General features: G+C 40.2%; 1 protein-coding gene and 2 non-coding genes across 4 annotated transcripts; 2 read left to right on the top strand and 1 right to left on the bottom strand.

Annotated features, from left to right (window-relative positions):
• Positions 1 to 525: 525 nt before the first annotated feature.
• trnaa-agc lies at positions 526 to 598 on the top strand. The gene has a single exon. It is a non-coding gene; the product is annotated as a tRNA-Ala (tRNA).
• Positions 599 to 1352: 754 nt separating this feature from the next.
• Positions 1353 to 1425, top strand: trnaa-agc. Its single transcript has one exon. It is a non-coding gene; the product is annotated as a tRNA-Ala (tRNA).
• Positions 1426 to 5463: 4038 nt separating this feature from the next.
• LOC121618014 (otoferlin-like) lies at positions 5464 to 21294 on the bottom strand. 2 transcript variants are annotated; one of them, XM_041953249.1, is made up of 41 exons: positions 21249 to 21294; positions 20602 to 20728; positions 20428 to 20482; positions 20204 to 20335; positions 20024 to 20086; positions 19823 to 19907; positions 19577 to 19736; positions 19144 to 19330; positions 18813 to 18999; positions 17955 to 18178; positions 17439 to 17547; positions 17014 to 17197; positions 16613 to 16733; positions 16383 to 16483; positions 16183 to 16273; positions 15967 to 16083; positions 15721 to 15873; positions 15407 to 15596; positions 15024 to 15148; positions 14797 to 14931; positions 13691 to 13852; positions 13480 to 13599; positions 13243 to 13404; positions 12925 to 13087; positions 12121 to 12194; positions 11951 to 11977; positions 11711 to 11842; positions 11486 to 11558; positions 10486 to 10601; positions 10192 to 10329; positions 9852 to 9983; positions 9642 to 9769; positions 9375 to 9545; positions 8748 to 8908; positions 8518 to 8660; positions 8301 to 8389; positions 8082 to 8180; positions 7628 to 7869; positions 7208 to 7386; positions 6339 to 6439; positions 5464 to 5644 (listed from the first exon to the last, which is right to left on the bottom strand). In XM_041953249.1, the coding sequence occupies exons 1-41, from the start codon at positions 21292 to 21294 to the stop codon at positions 5464 to 5466; spliced, it is 5385 nt and encodes a 1794-aa protein (XP_041809183.1). The 2 variants fall into 2 exon arrangements, with proteins under 2 accessions (XP_041809183.1, XP_041809184.1); XM_041953250.1 differs by having other exon boundaries at positions 10486 to 10571; positions 11492 to 11558; positions 12121 to 12191.
• Positions 21295 to 22392: the final 1098 nt, after the last annotated feature.

Raw genomic sequence — 22392 nt, 5'->3', positions numbered from 1 at the left:
TGCCACAATGTGTGTGTATGTCTTGATACTCTGTTTCAATTTAAGGAAAGCTGCAGGGTAGCTGGTCTGAACGAGCCTAACGCCTCTCTTTATATACAGGTCAGAGTTTCAACGGGTTTGTTGACACCGAGGAGTCGCCGGTTCGAGTCCCATGTTTCCACTTTCTAGTTCCAAAACAGCCAAATATTGAATGTAGTACTTAGCTGACTGCCAAGAAATATTGGAAGTGGTTTTATGTAAGCTTCACCAAAAATATAAACAGCAGCGGTGAGTGTTTTTGTAGTTGTACGCTAAGCTAACGTTGTAAAATTACGTTGGAAAACGTTGCGTCAGCAAACAGGTTTGATTTCAGTGGCATTGCATTTCGTCCAAAGCGTATTCCGCTTGCAAAAAACGTTCGTCTAAAGACTGAGACCGTATTCGTTGTACTTCACTAACCATCCAAATAGAAAGTCTCCGATTATCACACCAATAATCAGCGAGAATAGACCTTTTTTGTTAGCTCACATTGTTATGGGAGCTAACGGGGGATTAGCTCAAATGGTAGAGCGCTCGCTTAGCATGCGAGAGGTAGCGGGATCGATGCCCGCATCCTCCAATTATTGTTTTTTTTCTTTGCCAGTCTCTCTGGTAACGACGAAAGAGCACTTTGAGGGAACTGTAAACGACGAAACTGTACTTTTTATCCAGAAAAAACTGCGAAGTCATTTGCCACGTTAGGGAAACATGTTTAAGGAGAGCCTACGAACGAGATGGCATTTCTACACGGCGTCACTGACTTCATACAAAAATTTCCAGCTTATCAATCGTATTCCTAACCCTCTAACGTACTGCTGTGATCTGCAAGTTCTTCTGGTCTAACGTATCAAAACTTCCACTCCTTTGCCTCGAAGATGAACCTACCGGTGAGTGACCCAACCGGAGCTTCACCGTCCTTGCAAATGGAGAATGATGGACCGATTATTTTACGTGGAGAAATTAATTCTCGACTCGACATACTTCTGCTTAAAACTTTTTAGGGATCTGTCACGTTTCCGATATGCGTGCCCCCCCAATGTTAAACTCATTGCTACGCCCTTGCTCGGTCGAATCACCATTAATCACCATGAGAGAATTAACGGCAGTTTTCGGACGCACGTAGAAAAACGGCAGTATGTTGTTTTTCCCCTCTGGGACCAGCAGATGGCAGCACAGCACCACAAATGTGTTGGGATGTGCTGTGAGGGGGGACAATGGACTACATAGTTCTAGAAAACATTAACTAACAATTACACATCAATTAACACAAAATCCTGACTATATTTATGTTTAGTAATGTCGCTGAATATCGACGTCTTGAAAGCGATGACGTAGGGGGATTAGCTCAAATGGTAGAGCGCTCGCTTAGCATGCGAGAGGTAGCGGGATCGATGCCCGCATCCTCCAATTAATTTATCTTTAGTTCTTCAGAAAATGGCAACCTTTTTGTAGCTTTCTCTGCATTCCACTTTATTATCTCGATTCCCACCTTCTCCAACTACAGCTACACTTGACTGCACCGTATTGATTAGATTTCAATCAATCAGGTCAGTCCTTGCCTGCTCACCACTTCAAACAACTATCCCCCATCTCAGCACTGTGTAATGTATGAAACTCAAACAGCACATAAGCAGTACATGGGCTACATTTTATCAAAAACATCCCCCCAGAATTACTTATTGTTTGTTCGCATATGAAGACCGAGATCTTCTTTTCTCAGCTGTCAATAAACATCATGCGTTTAAGGCCCTAAAACATGAAAGCTGCTGTCACCACCCTGCCTGTGAACAGATGACCGGACAGATGATGTTAAGATTACAAACGTTTGGAGTTGTCACTTTATTCACAAATTCAAAAGACAAATCAGACGAGATCAAATACTGCACACTGTTCAGTTCAAAATAAATCAGCACAAAGGTGACAGTCTTACAACAGCAACAACCACGACAACCGCAATAATAGTAGTAATAATAGTAACCATTTGAGTAGGATAAAACTAACCATCATTGTGAAATAATAACAAACTTGCACCACTACATTACAGTGATGGATTTTAGTGATTACATGTAAATATGAGAATGAGTTGAAGCCATTCTAATGCTTATAATCTACAACTTGATGCTGTCCTGTGTCAAGTGGCAAATGATCCTTTTTGAGAACACAAGGGCAAATTACAACTGAAATGATTGCTTTGTGTGTGAAATAGCAAAATCCAGCAGATATCTCAGGCCCCCAGCATCTTCTTCACCATGTAACCGGGCATGTTGTACAGGAAAAGACCCAAGATGGCCAGCAGCAGGAGAGCGGTGACGATCTTGATGGTCAGCCACCTGTACTGGTCACACACCAGGTGCTTTGCAGCTTTGAAAGGGATGAGGAACCAGAGGAGGGCAATATCTGGACGGCTGGTGGGGCACAGAGACAAAACAGTGTTAGAAATTTCACAATCTAAATTAAAAAAAAATCCATCAGTGCTGGAACAACATACTGATGTAATAATCACTTCCTCTCTCTAACTCCACACTTTCCTCACAGCAGTGTAGTTTACATGAATTTGTATGTTTTTTTAAGAACTTCTTACACAGCAATTTTCCTTTCACTGAGATTGTGATGAAACAATTTACTCAAGTAAATGTGGAATGGAAACAAGGGTCATAAATAATCCATCTAAGTTTGTTTTGAAGCTTCTTAGCACTTAACTTTACACTTCTAAAAAAAAAAGGAGAAAGGCCAAGGGCACCACAAAGGAAACAGTTGTGTATATTTAAGGAACCTTTTCACATGTTTCTATTTACTACTTTTACTTGGGAGGTTTTCTAAATAAGTAAGCTTGCTTCTCTGTGATTATATGAATTGATGATATATAAATGATACATACAGTTCAAATAATAATACATACTCATACATACCACACAAAGAAGGACATTTATACACAGACGACAGGACTACTGGAAAAATGGATGGTTCAGAGGTCAATTTATGCACAAGTTTGAAATATCATACATAGACACAGGAAACAGGATAAAAGCAAGAAAACATGAACTCCAGTACAAACCAACTATGCTAAAATGCTCACTTTTCTAAACAAATAAAACTTGTAATTTTAAAAGATGAGCAATGAACAATGGATGAGAAAAAATAAAATCACATTTCAAGAAACCAAAAAACTTCTCAGTAAGTAAACTAGTAAGAGTGCTCTTTTAATAATTCATCAATGGTAGCACTTTATATTAAGGTACACATAGTAAGCATTAACTAGCTGCTTATTAGCATGCCTATCAGTAGCATATTCACTCTTTATTAGCCATTATAAAGCACTTATTAATGCCTTTTTCTGCATGACCATATTCTGCAACTATTCGCTCATTAACTAAGACTTTTCCGTCAATAAGTTCCTAATTAATGCTTATTGACAGTAACGAAGGAAGTTGTTGTGCATGATTAATAACCTAACCCTCTAGCCCTCAGAATACGGCATTAATAAGTGCTTCATCATGACTAATAAAGAGTCAATATGCTAATAAGCAGTGAGTTGATGGTAAATATGTGCACCTGAATATAAAATGTGACCACATCAATTATTATTTTGTCAAATGGTAAATTGCAAAACCTTCACAAAACAATTCTAATTACTACTGAACGCACACCCTTTGAAACAGTTATCACTCGCTGGTTTTAACTCAGACTCCCATCATCTTCTTCACCATGTAACCGGGCATGTTGTACAGGAAAAGACCCAAGATGGCCAGCAGCAGGAGAGCAGTGACAATCTTGATGGTCAGCCACCTGTACTGGTCACACGCCAGGTGTTTCACAGCTTTGAGAGGGATGAGGAACCAGAGGAGGGCAACATCTGGACGGCTGGTGGGGCACAGACATAGAGTTACTGAATGCCAAAGGCAGCAAACATTTAAAATAATGTACACAGAAGAAGGCTCCCACAAAGCCCTGATAAAACCTGAGAGAAGACCTGCTTACCTCCACACCAGGGAGCATATTCCTTTTGGTGTGGAAGTTGGATGAAGAGAACACGTATGACAGACGGTGTTTGAGCTCTATTATCGTTATTACAGATTGTATGTATCAGCTATGTTGGAGTTGGACCGGAAAGAAGGTCATATATATATATTTATAACGGTATGGGTCACTGTAGCTAATTATTCCTCTTGTCCACACCGATTTAGCTGAAGCAAACATGAGGTCACAGTGAACACAAATCAAATGAGTATCTTCCAACAAATATTCTGTTTAGTCTGGCAAAAGAATGAATTTCATACTAAAAACACAAACTTTGGAAGACGCCCACTTGATTTGGTCACTCAGGCTGCTGAAGCCTCATATCGACTTTGACTAATCTTTGAGAGGCATTTTTGCAGGACTGCACATCATTGGGATCATTTCACAGTCACGGTATGAACAGGAGGAATGACGGCAGCGTCTTGGAAATTAGAAAATGTTTGAGGTTTTGTTGCAACCTTATTAACAAAATTCTGTCCAATTTTGCATATAAGCAATGCAAATGAACATTCATGTAAACCCAAATAAATCAGTGCAAACTGAACCAAAATACTGACAAAATAACTCGACTCAAAAGTAAGAACTCCAAATCAGCACAATGGAGAACTATATTTAATTTCACACACAGTGAGCGTTACTACAGGAGTGGTTAAATCGGTCGGTTTCATGCGGATTTTGCTCCAAGCTTCTGCTGTAGCTGCTTTGAGTGGCTGCTTGTTCATTATCTCGTTATCAAGTGAAGTACACTCTGAATTAACCGGGATTGAACTCGAATGAAGTTCTTACTCCCCCCAGTAGATGTTTGTGTCATCAAAGCACTGCATATTGTGATTTTGGAATGCACAAATGCATTTTAGAAGCATGTACTACTTCAAATAAACACCTTGATCTATAGACAATTCAGTGGGCTGAAAAGCGGATCGACTAGGCCGCATCTAATCTTTACCTCCACTTCAACACTAAGGTGAACTGGTGCACTGAAAACCTTCGAGCTCCTTTTCAGACATGCCTCAGAGTAGGTTGTCTGACCACAATTTATGTGGCTACACCGATGCTGATACTCAACTAACAATGTGACAAAATGTTGAAAAAAAAAAAAAGTTCATTAACATTGAGCATCTTAAAGATTAAACTTTTTGTCACCTGATAGATGAGACTCAGTACAGTAATAACCAATTAAATAACTTTATACTGAGGAGAATCTGCTTGTCTGAAAGCATTCTCAAAGCATTTTGCTGTTGTTATTTTTCTTCTTGGCTCATAAGATGGCTCATGGTCTACTTAAATTTTTATCACTGATTCTATTCAGTTTTTAAAATGCTATGATTGAAGGGAAACTGCAGGCAGAACGTAGGAAGCGAGAGGGTCGGAAGCCATCTGGTTAGAGAAAACTGCTGGAACCTTCTGCAGATGTGTCTGAGCAACATCTCAAGCTCCCAGCATTTTCTTCACCATGTAACCAGGCATGCTGTAGAGGAAAAGAGCCAGCATGGCCAGCAGCAGGAGAGCAGTGACAATCTTGATGGCCAGCCACTTGTACTGGTTGCAGACCAAGTGTTTTATGGCTTTGAAGGGAGTGAGGAACCACAGAAGGCTGGTGTCTGGGCGGCTGGAAGGACAAAAACACAGGTGTTCAGTGGTATAGACTTTAAGCATTATGGATCTAATGTTGCGTTCTATCTAAGATAGATGTAAATGTAAGTATAGTTGACGTTACTGATATGAGGACAAAGCAAAAGGCAAGACAGAGAAACAATCTACAATCTACAGAGAACTTGGAAACTTAATGATGATTCTAGGTAGAGATACACAAAAGATATGAAGAAATAGCAACTTACCATGTAAAGAAAGATCGTAGGTTTAAGTCCAGAACTTGGTTGAAATAAATACGTACAAATGTCTTTCCTCATTTCAAGAAATTGCTTATTTTGGTTATTATTTTGTTATGTAGTTTTATAATTGTTTAAAAAATATGTTAATGCTTGCTTTATGTTTGTTTGGGAATTCGTGTTTTTTTTTTGTTTATGACTGATTTATGCATTTATTTACTATGATTTTATTTATCATAGGATTTATTTTGTTGTTTCTGGTCTGTTTCGCATTAGACCATTTATTGGAGTTGAACCTTTTCTAGTCAAGCTGGACTTGTAGCAGCTGTACGACATGTATGCATTTGTGTGTCTGTGTGTTCATAGCGAGGGTGAAAAGCAGCCAAACCATAGAACAAATAACGTAAATGAGAAAAACAGATAAAGAGTGTTCAGTAATTCAAATGTGGGGTGATAACAGAACATCCGTCATACTTGGGTTTCTCCAGTGGCTCTGGTTCATTGCGCCCTTCACCAACCGGGCTTCTCTCTGCTTCCTCTCCTGTCAGAAGGTGCAGCTCTGCCTCCACTTTTCCCTAAAAGGACAAAAAAAAACCAAAAAAAATCCCAATGTTAGCCAAAACGAGGGTTTAAGCTATTGTCCAACTCTTGATACATTCAGCCAACTTAATATTTTAAAGACCCCTTCCAATGAAAATCATGTTTTTAATCTTGTTAACACATTCATATGCATCACATTCGTGTTGTTCATATGCTATAGGACATCGTGAGTGAAAACAACACCATGGTTGAACATAAACAAAGATTCAGGATTACATATATAACATACCTAAATAACAAATCCTGTCAGCTTCCAGGATGGAGCCATATATCAATATGTTGCAAGTTTCTCTATTTTCAAAACGATGGCAGGGATGTTTTCTGTTTTGGGCCAAAGTTGCAAACGGAGAAATGGCGAGCCTTCATGTGTAATTGAAGGATCTGAAAATCTGAGAGCCAAATTGTAGCCTGCAGTCGCCTTTAGACATAAAACTAATACTAAAGTCAGATACTGTTCCACCCATTTATCCTGGAGACACAGCAAGTACGAGCCAATGAGGTTTGTGTGTTTGAGAATCAGAGTTGAAGCTGCAGGCGAGCAACAAAAGGGTGGAGATAAAGGCGGGGACTGCTTATATCCCTGCACACTACACGGAGGCGAAGGTGTAGAGCTACGTCTAAGCCAATATGTAAGCTGTGAATGTTTCATGATGCGTTTTCAGGGCTTTAATCAATGCCAGGAGAGGAATTTAAGTTTTTGCAGTCATGAGCAACATTTGGGGTGACTTTTTACTTTGACCTACCGTGAGTTCAAACTCGTCCTCTTCATTTCTGGCCACAAATGGCCACCAGCCTTTGATCCTCTTCTGTTTGAAGATGGAGACCATGGGCATCTCTGCTTCATTTGTCACCATCTCAATGGTGCACTGCTTGGCAGTCTTTGCACCACGTGGAAAACGGTTCAAGTCCAGCTCAATTGCACCTATAAAGAGATATTAATTAATGTAATAGGCGCGGTGGAATAAAGCACAAAACACTGTGATGGGATATATTGTAAAGTGCACAAAACAGCTGTCCAATTAGAAAGACAAATCCAGTCTTTAAAGGTGCTATTTAGCCAACAAAGCTCCCAAGTTACCCCATAAGCAACATCTGTTTTAATTCTGTGGCATTAACAGTGATTCATGATGCCCATGGTTGTTATAAATGATTGTCCACTGCACCTAAGAAGTCATCTGCAGAGAAATGGTCAGCGTCCCACACTTGCAGATTAAGGCGAGCTGGGATCTTGTATTCAGTCTCGTCCCAGGCAAACATGGACTCTTTTTTTGAGATTACGATCTTCTCTTCAGCCATGAGGTAGTCGAAGGGGTAGACGAAGCGCCAGTTGAAGTTGCCCTCCCCTGTGATGGAGTGGTAGTGGACATCTGTGTCCTGCTTGTCCTCCTGCTGCCCTTTCAACCAGCTGTTACAGGAAAAGGCGGCAGACAGATTCACAATCTTAAACAAAAAAAGCATTTTTTAAAATAACTGTTGTAACTGTAATCAGAATCAAATCATTTTATGTGTCCATGTATTATTAATTTATCTTGTTCTAGTTGGGCCCACAAATGAAATGAAAAGATAAAGATAAATGACCAAAAAGACCATCCAAAAATATATAAAGCTAAAAATTACCCTCGCACAAATATGTCACTCGATTTCTCGCCAGTGAAGATATCATCATCCTCCAGAACGACCTCATCTGTGTTCCAGACGATCACCCTCAATTCGAACCTGGACACAAGTTACAATACAAGACATATGATCAAACACTCATCAATAATCAATAATTAAACCTTAACATTTATTCAGATAAATAGCTGTTGGATTATATATTGTATACAGAGCACATACTTCTTTGGTTTCCTTGGTGAAATGTCAAGGGCGGGGCCAGGTGCAGTCATGTCCTTAGGGAACATATCCACCCACATCTCAATTCGCCCCTAAAAGCAAGTAAACACAAGGAAATACGGGCTTTACGTATGCAAATAAAACCTAATAGTACAAAGAGTGATGATTAAAAGGTGTGTTGGATGGAGGTGAGGCAGCACGAGTACACTGAACAACATACTTGTTCAATCCCTGCTTTGTCAGGGTGGAGCAGTGGTCTGGTTTCCACGTGTTCTGGGATAAGTTTGCAGCCGACCCGTGGGATTTCCTCCCAGTGCTTCAACACGGTCAGTGCCAGATGTTCATCTGTCTGCTTCTTTAAACCTGAGAAACATCAAGCAAACCACGTGGATTAATATTATTCAGGCAGTTAGCTCCATCCAAAATGGTTTGAGGGAAATGAACACATACCATTTTCATCCTCTATCTCAGTCGGTGCCATGAAGACACGGTTCTCCACCTTCACTCTTCCTCCCGGGCCGTAGTGGGGCCCATCCAGCTTGCCGTCCTTACACAGCTTAGCCAGGATTTGTGTGGGCTTCATTGGGTCCCGCCACACATTGTAACCGTGACTAGAGAAAAGAGCAAACGCAGTTGCACTTACATGAAAAACAATGCATTAAATAAGGTAAATCTTTGATAAAATATCTATGATATATAAAATCATTTGCTAATTTACTTTGACATATACTCATTTGAAAAAAGCACATAGACAATATATTTAATGTTAGACCTCATCAGCTTCATTGATTTTTGTAAATATCGGCTTATTCTGAATTTGATGAAGCAACACGTTTCAAACAAGTTGGAACAGGAGCAACAAAAACTTCAAAAGTTGTGGAACGCTCCAAAAAACACCTGTTTGGAACATTCCACAGGTAAACAGGTTGATTGGTAACAGGTGATAGTATCATGATTTGGTGTGAAAGGAGCATCCTGGAAAGGCTCAGTGGTTCAGAGGAAGGATGGAGCGAGGTTCATTGCTTTGTGAACACATGATTGTATAAAGGATGTTACTACATGGGCTCAGGCTCTTACATGGCGTAGTTACATGCGACACCACATGTGGCTCTGTGTTTGCTGTAAAAACGGTTCTCAAGATCAATTTTGGTTTCTCCAATCAGATCATCAGTTCCCACCAGGTCCCAGTCATAGATTGAGACAGTGAGTGTGGAATCCATTGGGAATGTGGCCTCCACGTCAAAGGATCTGATGAGAAACAGGGCATTGTCAGGTTTAATGCATATTTTTGAAACGTCATATAACTAGTGACACTTTGATCAGAAGTAAAATGCTTCTACTTACTTGCCAAACAAAGGGTTCAGCTGTTTTGAGATGTAGTTCTCTTTGTCTTTGATCTCCGTCTTTCCCAGTCTGATTGCAATGTATGGATCAGCTTTCCCATTGATGTCAGCTGGATGCAGATCAGTTGCCTGCCAAAAAATAGGAGAACTTAAGAATCATCTCCTGAGACACAGCACTCACTAAAAATGCGGGAAAATTCAGAACACGTACCCTGATAACATAGATGCGGACGAGGACATTAATGGGATCGTTGTGAGGAATGTTCTGGAACATTCCCATGTTGGAGTCAAAGCTCATGTCTCTGGGCATGTCATCCGACACTTTGTACATGCACAGTGAGCCCTGACGGGAGGCAGTTACACAAATTAACGGTTATATTGCAAAATAAAATATTGGAAAACCTAAAAATTGCTACATAACATGTAAAGCATTCCGCACTTTCTGCAACTGTCTTATGTTAGCGAAACAAAATCTACGACAAGCTTTCAATAAATGGCAAATGTTACATACAACTGATATAACTAAGGAAAGAATAATGTTCTCTTCTTACTTTGAATTTTCCAACAATTCTGTCCTCATCAGTCACGTTTTGGTCGTCATCATCGCCACCTTTTCCCCTGAACAGGTTGAAACTGTGGAGCCAGTCCTCAAAGTTGTCAAATTCTTTCTCCAGTTCCTTTGGGTAAACCTTGTTTGAGAACACAAAAATGATCAAAACCTAAATTCAGTTCTGAATGATCCTCTTTTTCTAAGCATTTCACACTTTTTCCAGGCGACACTTCAATCTGCACCATCTTGTCATGTACAACCAACAAGCATATATATATGCAATGAACAAAATTACCTTCAGCTCATCCAGCCTCGGCTTTTTCTTCTCGAACGGATCTGCCAACTTCTTCTTTTCCTTCTTCCCTTTTCCTTTCTTGGTGCCTTTCACAGGAGAGTCATCAGGTTTGATATCTGAGTACAGGTTAGCAGTGAGGACGGAACGAAGAGGGGGGAGCGGGGCGGGGGGTGGAGGAGCAGAGCACTCGAGACATGAATTCCACATGAAAGTTGCCAAAATCAGTAGTTGCTGTACACAACAAGCATACCATTGAATTGCACACTAGTCAAGTATACAGTTCAGTAGGGATACTTGGTGGTGTGACAGGATCCTCCAGGCAGTGCAGTCTCTGCAAAGCTCATTAAAGACAAGCTCACAACTTGACTGGTTCCACAGTCAAGTCATGTATGAAAAGTGCACTAAAAAAAGTTGCACTAATATGCACCAGTGTATATAAATAGTTGATTCTGTGCAACCTGGTTGGCAAAGAATCAAATATGTTTCAAATGCATTATTGTATATCACTAAAATAAATGCTCATCATGTTATTAAATTGCATTGCCTGTGTTTTTTTGATTCACTGTCATTTTTCATTGACAACTTTCATGGTAAGCATACGACTAATATGCATTTAAGGGAGAGAAAAAGCGATTGGTCCCACGCATGGAAATTTGGATTCATGTCAGCATCTACATGGAGGCATTCTTGGGCTACGAGGATCTAAGAGGTTCACTACTGCACTGTAGAAGGAGACAACAATCAGAGTTAGTAAAAAGATGAATATGTATAACAACAAAGAAAGCATCTGAGTGTGTTTTTGTAGTTTTCCCTCTGTTTTATAATCTTAAATGGCACTTAAAACATCACATATTTGTTCCTCCGCCACAATAAGACAAGGAGTACTCGTAGCTAGTATTTTGTTTAAGGCTGACACAGAAGTACATGAAAGTTTCTGCATTACATAAAACTTTGAAACTGGTGACATAAACAAAACAGAAGTCTAGTTATCTGGTTTTACCTCCACCATCTGCAATGTCCATGTCGTCTTTGTCCTCTGAATCTGACAGAGCAGCTTCTTGAGCCTTGAGCGCCTGCAGGAACAGAAGGAGATATCTCAACTGGATTTATCAAGACCAAAAAAAAAACCCCAAAACAAACAAACTTCTCCCAACATACTAGCAGTAGGTTAAGATCTAAGTTGACTCAAGACCCAGAATGGTTACGGTGTCTTCCTGTTACTCACCTCTGTCAAAGTTTCAATGGAGGCAAAATACTTGGACCACCAGTCCAACATGCTCTCATCAAGTTCCTCCTCTTCAATCTCATCGCCCTTCTTCCTCTTCCTCTTTTTCCCCTTTCCATCCTTATCGTCATCCTTTTTACAAAAGATGCATTACACATGTTGTCAGTAAAGCTTCAGGGTTTCTTGCTGAAGCATAAAACTACCAAATTTAATTAATTAAATGCAAAACATTTTGCCTACCTCAACTTTGACCACAGCATCAGAGCACTAGGTAGGAAACCAGATGGCACAATGTCAAGCAACGTGACAATATTCTTCTGTGCAATTACAAAATATCTTTCAGACTCATTATCTGAAATGTTCTAAACAAACGCTGTGTCTTAATTACTAGACTTATTATTGAAACTTACAGAGTCTAGTTTGACCACAGTGTCCATCTTCTTAAAACCAGGCTCAGTTTCCATGTTGACAACAATAATTTCTTCTGAAAAATAAACAGATACAGGCAAACACATATAGTAATTTATCTTTTTGTCATGTCTCATCAGATGTGTTAATGTGTAATTGTTGTTTTGTTGTCTTGCACTTCCTGTTTTATTGTGAAACCTAACTCTCCTCTAGTTTCAGGCCCTTGACTTCCCGGTGTGTTTCCCGCCTGTCTGATTGTCTACCCCGCCCTAATTGTCTCCACCTGTTCATTGTTACCTCGTGTATATATAGCCTGCGTCTCCCTTTGTCCTGTGCCAGATTGTCTCGTGCCTTGTCCTGTATTTGCCTTGCTATCTAGCGTTCCATGATCCTTGTCTTCTGTGTCCCTGTAAGTCTAGTTATCAGTCCAACCTTGAGTCTTTTGTTTGCTACTTTGTATCTAGCTTTAGTGATTAGTCCAGTCTTCTACCTTTTGTTTGCTACTTTGTTATCGAGCCATCTTTGAGCCTTTGATAGTTTTGTTCTTTATCTAGTCAAATTTATCCTTAGCGTTTTCTGTTGTACTTTGTTACATTACTTAGTTTGCATTTTGTCATTTATCCTGAGCGCTTTGAGTTAATAAATTTCCTTTATTTTGAAACCTCGCTGAGTTGTCTGTGGTTTGCATTCTGAGTCCTGAAACCTCGTGCCCCTGGGCTTGTCACTTTTCAGTTTGGATGACTGTGTGTTGTTCCTAAGTCACAATAATGTGACGGTGAAATGTGTCTCCGGGTTTTACTGTATACCTGTAGTGGACCAGTTGTTGGCCTGCTTGTCTGTTGATCTGTAGATGAACTTCCGCAGGCTGGTGACGGCATTGGAGCCAACCAGAGTGTAGCGGCCAAAAGCCCTGCAGTCCACCACTCGGATGTTCAGCGGCGGGTGAAGCAACTCATTCTCAGGCAAATCCTGACACAGAAAAGCCAGAATTAATTTGATGAGATACATTTTGAAGGAATTTGTTTTTGAATGTAAGCAATACATTCAATCCTTCTTTTCCAATTTGCTTGGAATATAAATATGAACTATTAAATATTAATGGAGTAATTTAAATGATAAAATACCACTTCAAACCACTTGACAAGGGCGCTGAAGTTGGGGTTTTTCTTGTAGTTGGGGATGAGGGCAGACTGTACTCCCTTTCCAGCGCATTCAATGTCCACACGAGGCCGATCCACCTGGGCCAGATTCACCCTCTTCAGGTCCCTCAAGCCCCAGAACAAAACCTGAGGGACAAGGGGGTTTACTGTTGTTTCACTTTCCTTTTCTTACTCAAACAAAATTTAGCTGCTAATAAATACCTCAATCCTGTATTTGCTGAGCACTGGTCTGATCCCCAGTGGTACAGGCAGGATCGGGCCGCGGTCCATATCTGTGGGGCCGTCTATGGGCGGCAGGTCAGCTTTCCCATTGGGGCCAATCTAACAGATGATGCAATGAATAATTTGTTTTTCAATATGATCTGACAACTTTAGTCCGACAAACAGCAGCCTCTGGATCTGACAGCCTAACCTGCAGCAGTTCAAACGCTGCTAGCATTTCTCCCGCGCTGCAGTTCCCGCGGTAGATCTGATAGTACTCCAGCTGGGGAGGGAAGCGTGGTGGACCGTAGTGCTCGTCCGCCATCTTGACCACAGGTTTGGCAAATGTTCTGCCCATGAAGTCAGCTTTGCCCTGGAAGCACATTGGTAAATGAAACCTAAAATATACCTCACCATAAGACATGAATTACGGTTGGAATATTTGAAAGAATGGTCTTTTTAGCCTACCGTATACAATCCATCAGTTCATATTACAAGGTTGCTTTTGGTGTGATCATTAATTACTTGATTTGTCCTATGAGCAGGAAGAAACATGGCTTGAGATGCACATGTTTCTAGTCAAGACTACATAAAAAAACATTAAAGATAAAAGTAAACAAAAGCAGCATACCTAAAATAACCAGTGAACTGCAAAACAGATGTGTATTTACATGTCAAATGATCACTGAATGATTACTTAATGCTTTTTTAAAAAACACATAACATTAAATCTCCTTTGCAGTTAGTGGTTATGAAGAGTCCAAATCCTCTGCTGGCCACATAGAAAAAGCACAAAATTTCACTTAAAGGAATGCAACAGGTATAAGCTGATCAAGAAGGGTCCATCTATCCTCGTGGACATATCTTATTCCTCTTGCATGCCTTTCAATACAATCTACTCCGCACACATTACAGTGCTTCTACAGTATCAAGCCATCAGAATCCACACTCTACTTATCCACAGGGTCATCCAAAAGAATGGTGTTATTGCCAGGAGCAAATATAGAATTGTCAGTCAGCAAAAGCATTCTTTCAAATATAATTCAGGTCGCTACTGAGACTAAGAAAAGTGTTACATCTCAAATATTCATTCAGTCAAATCAGCCATTATTTACAGCATATCACACACTGATTTTATACTCATCAACTGACGTGTTTAGTTTTGCATTTCAAGTGAAAGACAGGCAGACTCTTAAATTATTAGGATGATAAGGATGGACGCTTGTTATCTGGAAATTCGAGCTGTGTGAAAGCAGGCTGTTTGCTCACATTGACACAAATGGAAACAGACAGGCGTCTCGATTTCAAAACCCTTACCACTGTGTCTTGATCATAGATTTCAATGACGATAATAGGAGGGTCGTCTCTCAGTTCAGTGGCCTCTCCAAACAACTCCACATTCTCAAAGACCAGCAGCTGGTCCCATGTCGGGCACAGGGTCTCAGCCAGCACCTGGAGAAAACATTAGTTAAATATGCAGGATCTGCTATGCAATGAATCAAATCTTAGCCTGACTTCTTAAAAAGCTTTATGAGTGTGCTCACCTCAGTGACCTGGCTTTGTGTCGAGAAGAAGACTCTTGCAAAGGGATCAGACAGACCTGTGCTATCAGCAGCAAACAGGCTGCGAGCTTGGTACATGTGGACCCTCAGCTGGAAGATCTGTTTCACTGTAGACAGATAAAGACACTCATGTATCAATAAGTCCAGAATAAAGATTATATCAGAATGATCTTAATTCTATATTTCTAAAACATGGTGGACAAAGGATCTAAAATATCACTGCTTTGTCAATCGATGAGCTAATTAACATATTGTAAAATTCTTTTTTAAATCATGGGTATATAATTTTATTAGTAAAGCCTTTATTTCAGACTGTGAACTTGAAGTTAGTATGGAAGATATGCTGAATTGGTGGGTGGTCTTACTCATGTAGGTGAGGCTGATAGGAGGTGAGCATGGCAGACCAGGTCCTTTGGATAACTTATTTTCCTCAAATCCATTTGGCAGGCCGCTCAGGTAGTCTTTGCGTTGTCTATTCAGGCCCAGCCACAGATAAATCTCTATCTTGGACTGGACTGTCCATCCAGCAGGCCCAAAACCTTTCTTACCAGGAATCTTAAGTAATGAGGGGGGAAAAAACACATAATTTAATCATGGCAAAACAGCACAGAAGGAGCAGAAAGGAAACTTTAAAAGACATAGCAGATTTGATTATTTTACTATCTATATTTGAACCCACCCTCAGGAAGAGTGTCTTGACTTTGCCACAGTCCTTCCCTGTCTCCTCCTCTATACTGGAATAAAGGATGTCTTTGGAAGGAACACGAGCATAAGCAATGCGCTTCCCATTGCTTATCATCCATATGAAAACATCAGGAACGCTGTGTTGAGGCTGCAGCAAGAAAGAACGCTCAGGTTAAACATGAAATGACCACAAAGAAACAAGCAAGTTTGTAAAAAGCAGGCATGATGTTGTAGATCTTACTTCATCAGCCAGGAAGCGCAGCTTTGTGAGGAAGTTCTGAGCCAGCTTGATTTTATCTCTCACTGTGCTTTTCTTCACCTGTGACCTCATGGCTTTACCTTGCTGCCCGATGGCCTCCTAAACCCAGCGAAAGCACAGCATTTAGCAAGACGGTACAAATATTAACAATCGGCAAGTGGAAGAAAAAAAAACATAGCTCGACTTTAGCGGACATACCACTTCTGACATGCACAGCTTCAGTCTCTCCCGGTCAAGTTTGGTTTTGCCAGACTGGTTCTGGTCCTTGTTTGCCAACGAAAGGAACTGACTGAAAGAAGTGGAGCTCAGTCAGTGTCAAAGTCTGCATTAATCTATAAAATTTAGCGTTCAAAACAGCTAGTTTTTACAATGTTTAGTTTAAGTTTGTGACTACAGACCTGCAGCCCTGGCTGAGTTCCTCAAGGACGCCTCTCAGTCTGCGCTCAGGATAGGCTTTCTCTGTCTTAATGATCTCTTGCACATCATTCAGTCCATCCTCCTGTAGCAACAGAAGATGTTTAGGCTCACTCAGCAAACCTCAGAAACCGTATTCAACCACCAATTAACAATATGTGCAAAGATTTTTAATACAATGCTCATCAAGTTATTGGTAAAGTGTATGACTTGCCAGTTTATCTGCAATCTTGTCTATGATGTTGGCATTGTACAGCCTCCTTCTCTGGTCCTGCCACCAACTCTTTATGTAGATACATGGCTTCCTCTCAAAATACGGCAGGTGAAAGTAGTTTCTGCGGATGTAAACAAGGGATACATTTCATCAAAATGGCAAAAATAAAAACCTGGCTGGTTAAACTGTGATGCTGAATGAGGGGTATTGAGCCCAAAAAGATGCAGTCATGTAAAACTCAAAAGACATCTGGTAAGATTCTGCACAGTTACATAATACTATTTAGGACTATTTTAATTACTTTAAACTTAAAATCACAACACAAGATGCCCGGGCATAAGCTTAGTTATTTGTTGTTATTTGCACCATCACTCTTATGAAGATGATATGTTTGCTCTGACCGGTCAGTGATGACAGGTTTCATGGGAGGAGTAGTCGCCACTGAAGTCAGGTCCCCATCATCGTCCATCTCCTCCTCACTGGAGTTGTGGATCAGTTCAGTTTCCTCCTCGTCACCATCTCCTCCCCCCTTCTTCCCCTTCGTTTTTGGCTGGGCAACCCCATCAATTTCGTTCCCATAGTAACCTGGCGCACAGCAGCTATGTTACTAGTCACACCTTTAAATGTGCTGAAACTCACGATGATAAGCATCCAAAACTGCTCATCAATCATGTTGATAACTTCTGGTAAATTGTAAAACATTTACATGTTGGGACTCCTCTTACACAATTTCAGTTTAGCAGTAGGAAAATTGTCTAAGGATTAAATTTCAGTCTCAGAATGAGACATTAGGAAAAATAGATGATGAGTATATAATGGAAAATACCTATGGTGACCTCAAAGTTGATGGGCTTATCACCAATCTTTCTGTCAATCATTGTGGCCTCCAGGAAGGACCCAAAGAGGAAGAACTCCTCAACCTTCCCGGTAGCACTCTGTGAAATAGACAAATAAGTGTGAGTAAATGTGGGTAAACACTGTCTCATTTGCTTCAGTTTTTCTTTATGAAATAAAAGTAAGAAACTAAACAAGATACTTTTGACACATGTACAGTAATGTAGTGGTTGTGACAGCCCTGTGATACAAGATGTGGACAGACAGTGGGGCGGGATCCCTGATGATTTGGGATTACGGCCCCACTGTGCTCAATTGAATTTGCTGTGTGACTTACATTGTCCACCAACAAAAAGAGGCCACATGAATGCAAACAGCATGTTAATAATGCACCAGGTGGGCTAAATAAAGATAATTAATAATTCACAATAACCACAGCACAATGACCTGTCAGCAGGAGAAACAATTGGCTTCCTCTGCATGGCTGCCCATCCAAGCAGGGACCCACCTCTGAGATGTTGGGTACTCCCTCCAGCTGCACCTCTGTGGAGCTGGTAATGTCAGGCGAGGAGGGGTCCAAGATCTCCACACCCAGGCTGATGAGCAGACGGGCCCTGAAGGACACTCCTTCTCCGAGCCCTTCGTTTAACTCCTGGTATTCGTCCATCAGGGTGTAGGTACGAGTGGAGCCGTACATGTTAACCCAGGCAGGTCCCAGCGTGGGAAGAAAGCCTGAGAGATAAAGAATAAATATAATTTGCATTTGATAATGAGCAAATTATGGATGCCATTGTGGGATGATCTGCAGAGACTTTTAAGCAGCTGTATGACATGCAGACTGCAGTACACCTAGCAATGGTGGATGGAACTTGGAAGTACACCACTCCATCTTGCTTTGTGCATTAGCTCTGATGTTATCTATCATAGAAATGGAAAGATGAAGAAGGACCTTTCTTGGCTCTGACCTGCCTGGCTACATGATTAGGTGTGATGATTAATTTGATTCATTTATTTAAATTTCTTTACTTTGCTGCCAAGACGTTAATATCGTAACAACATTCCTGAGACTATTTATGTTATTTTGTAAACTGTCTGGCAGCCTTTCGTTCTGTGTGTGTTCCACTTGGTGTTGTATTTTCTTTGCACTGTTTTGTATGTCCTGTCAATATATTTAGTCTTTGTGAAACTGAAAACGAAATAAAATATTTAAAAAAATCTGAATCTACATCCAAATCAAATCTTCTGCAGATAAATGAGATAACAATTAGCCTGGAAGTTGCTTCCATGTATAGCCCCAAAAGCTTCTGTCCAGGTCAAAACAATGTTGCACAAATTCAGGAACTTGAAAGAGCAAATGATATATCACCTTTGTCCCCATCATTGGAAATCTTCCGTAGGTCCAGGAAGTGTGTTCCTATAGCAACATCATTCACTTTATCTGAGTCGCGGATCTGGATCTTCATGCGCTTGCACAGTGGTGGAAACATCTCAGTGAAAACAACTTGCTCATTCCAGATAGGCTCATAGCAGCTCTTCTGAACTGATGTTTTCCCCTGTAATCACACATTACAATCATAAGACTATGTGGATCAGCCCAGGGATTATGCTGTCACTGTAATTTATATTTTGACCCGGCTGAGCTGAAACACATCCAACAAAAATGCCAATGAATGTTTGGGATCTGTAGTATTAATTACCTTCTGCCCAGCAAACTGGACCTGGACATAGGGATCAACCAGGTCCTTATTTTCTCCTATGAAGGCCTTTTTGACGTTGGCCATGATGCTGGTGTTCATTCTGGGGAGTCCCTCGGCTCTGTAGATCTTCAGATAATAACGAGCCCACTGTCGCTCTGCAGGCACCCCCTCTGGCAATAAAAGATTGCTGAAACAGACATGGGATAGGGTGTAATGAGAAAACAAGTTAACATCGGAGCAGACCAAAAAAATTTGTTTCTGCATTAAGTTTAAATGCTTAAATCAAAAGTCATTATACTCCATAACACAAATGTTTCTTAAACTTTGTCAAATTCTTCAAACAGCTCAGTGATCACTATTTGAAGTCTATCCAGAGTCCTTCTTAACATTTTGTATTTCTAGAAGAATCAAGAATTTTGTGCAATTTAATTACCCCTCTATGTCATCTTCATCTGATTCATTAGCCTTATGTGGAGTCTTTATAGTGTCTCCTTTGGCCACAACGGCTATATCACACTTAATGTAGCCTTTACAGCCTGCTGAGATGTCATCAGGGTCAGACAACAAAGCCCACTTGTGGTAAAACTGATGTTCTGCAACACAAAGAAGAAGACACATTCATTCAAATATCCGTATTATCAATCCATAATAGCAACGCTGACTTTCATTGATTCTTTACCAGGCTGGAAGTAGATTGTGCCAACATCCAGTTTGAAAGTTCCAACCAGTGTTCCACTACGCAGAAGATTTTTGGAGTGAATTACCTGATGGGTTGGTTCAGGGAAACAAACGTTGCAATATTAAAAAAAAGCTGTCTTGTCTAAATGAGGAATCATATGAATTGATAATAATTTACACTGCTATGACTTAAACAACTCACGGACAACTTCAGGATTTTGTCGAACATTACATCAGGAGGGACGTGGAAGTCGAACACAAAATACTGGAAAGAGAAAAGAGTTACTGGCAATATTGTGAGCTTCAACCCTGTTTTTAGATATATAATGAGCTTTTTCCCTGACAGAAATTAATATAGATATTAGATGTTGTAGTGACTGACTTCATTGTAGTATGGGCAGTTGGTTGATTCCTTCATTGAGGTGTACTTCTTATCTTCTCCAATTTCCACACAGACCATTGGATCCATGTTCAGTCCCACCAGCTGCCTGGCTTCAATCACAGTCACACTGACCTGAAATCAAATTATCAAGTAAGACAGACTGACTGACAAACTGAAAAATTAAAGAATTGGGCCAAAAAAGTGATGGGTTAGATATCTCTTACTTGGTAATCGACTGGTCTTCCAGAACTGGGCTCCATCTTGATGTCTGGCTTTGATCTGCAAGACAATGAGGTATCACACGCTATGAAGAATCTTCAGACAGAATAACAGAATAACTATTAAGAGCAATACAGATTGTCAAAAGGCAGCCGTATGCACAACAGAACCTCGCTTGCCTCTTATTTGATACATTAGTGGTGACGGCTGTGACGGAGGCCAGTGAGACGGTGTCGGGATCAGGGCCTCCTCCCATGAACATGCCCTGACGATCCAGGTTCTCTGTCTCCAGAATAGCCGGCTCATCTGGGGATCACATGAAAAACACAAAATAACTGCAACTTGTACTAAAAGCACAGCTGCTGTACTTAAACATGGTGAGTGCAAAAGCTCGTGCATTTTTTCACCACCAGTGTTGCTCAAACGCTGTTTTATTGTGTGTTATTGTATTCCACAAGTCATCCTGGGATTTTTTTTTATAATAGTCAGTGAAAAGGTATGACAAGTGAAAAATGACCATACATTTACCAACATTTAAAAGCAGGAAGAGGGTGGAGTACTTGCACTAATGCTGAATGCATTTTAGTCTACCGCTTAATAAAGGTCAAAAAAGAAAAAAAAGGAAAAAAACGAGCTCAAAGTACGGAAAGTAAGTGCTGCATTTGCATTTTTCAAGAAATCTTTGGCACTTTGGTTTGACGAAATGTTCTTTAGTGGCCTGAAGCAGGCTGAAAGTAGCTGTAAACCAATAGCAGTTTGTAATGTCAGACAGGATTTCCTATCTTATTTGACCTCATCATCCATCATCCATCTAAGCTACTGATACCTCCGTTTCTCTCCTCCTTGTGTCCACGGTGCTTACTGCGCTTCATGGTTCAAAACAATTCTTTGTGTGCCCTGTGAAAGAAAATTTAAGAGATTCACTATTTCATAGACAATAACTTTGCAGCTTTAGGAAGAAAACATTGGCATAAACGCAATTACTTACACATCTGTATTATCACCCACTTTTAATTCAGTAAAAACAATTAAGCGAACTACTGTTTTGTGCGTGTTAATCGCATATTCTATGCATGTTCTGCAGCCAGAGCCACACTGCTTCTGTCTGAAAAGTCACAAAACCTTAAAAACAGGCGAGTAAAACTACAACAGATGTGAGAAGGAAGCCAAGAACTAACTGCTATCAAGTCAGAGAGCAACTGAATATCACCTCAATTATGAAACAGTGTCTAAAACATTGAATGTACTGTATATTTATTCTAATCCAAAACATATGACTTAAGAGGACAAGTATGTCAGTGTCATGACAGGACTAAAGTACAGCATGTATGCTGTCATTTTAAGAGGGGTGCCTGTGTGCCACCACACCCTGGTTTAGCCTTCAAAAGGGCCTTTCAATTATTCAAATCAGCTGACCTTAATACATCAATTAAAGAGGATACATTTCACATGCACTGTGAAAAATAATACACTTAAAATAATTAATCTGCTGTAATTAATCAGCAAAGTGCCCTTTGCACAGTTTTAATCTAAAAAAAAATAGTCATTTCTTGATGTGATCAAGCATGCTAATTATTTCGAAGACGGGCATTTTCAAAGATACACATAAATGACCTACAGCCTTTAATGAAGGGCTGACACTCATTTGCTAAATGGGTTTACATTTTTTAATATTTTCTTTATATTTTCAGAGTTGTAACAGTCAAAAACCTAAAACAAAGTGGAACACATCAAAACTGTGTGCCATAATATAATTATATTTCACAATGCTTGAAGCTTTGTCAAAACCAGGAGCTCTGCAATATAATGAAACACCCATATGAGCTGCGTGTTGCACAGAAAAACTCACAAAGTATAGAATCACCAAAAATCATGCAAGCAAAAACAACTGCAACAGGCCTAGAATGCAAAATATTTCTGCAGTATCCAAATGAAAAAAACATGCTCGGCAACTTAGCAGAACAAAAATC

The sequence above is a fragment of the Chelmon rostratus genome, chromosome 15, assembly GCF_017976325.1.
Source record: "Chelmon rostratus isolate fCheRos1 chromosome 15, fCheRos1.pri, whole genome shotgun sequence".
Lineage (NCBI taxonomy): Eukaryota > Metazoa > Chordata > Actinopteri > Chaetodontiformes > Chaetodontidae > Chelmon > Chelmon rostratus.
Note: the sequence above shows the minus strand (reverse complement) of the source record. Positions and strands in the feature narration are given on the sequence as shown.

Coding starts and splice junctions, on each gene's coding strand:
- LOC121618014 (XM_041953249.1), bottom strand. CDS start 21,294: ATGAAGCGCAGTAAGCACCGTGGACACAAGGAGGAGAGAAACGGAG. Junction 19,908..20,023: donor ACAAAATCCTGAAGTTGTCC/GTGAGTTGTTTA, acceptor CCAACCCATCAG/GTAATTCACTCCAAAAATCT. Junction 13,088..13,242: donor TTGTCAAGTGGTTTGAAGTG/GTATTTTATCAT, acceptor TTTCTGTGTCAG/GATTTGCCTGAGAATGAGTT.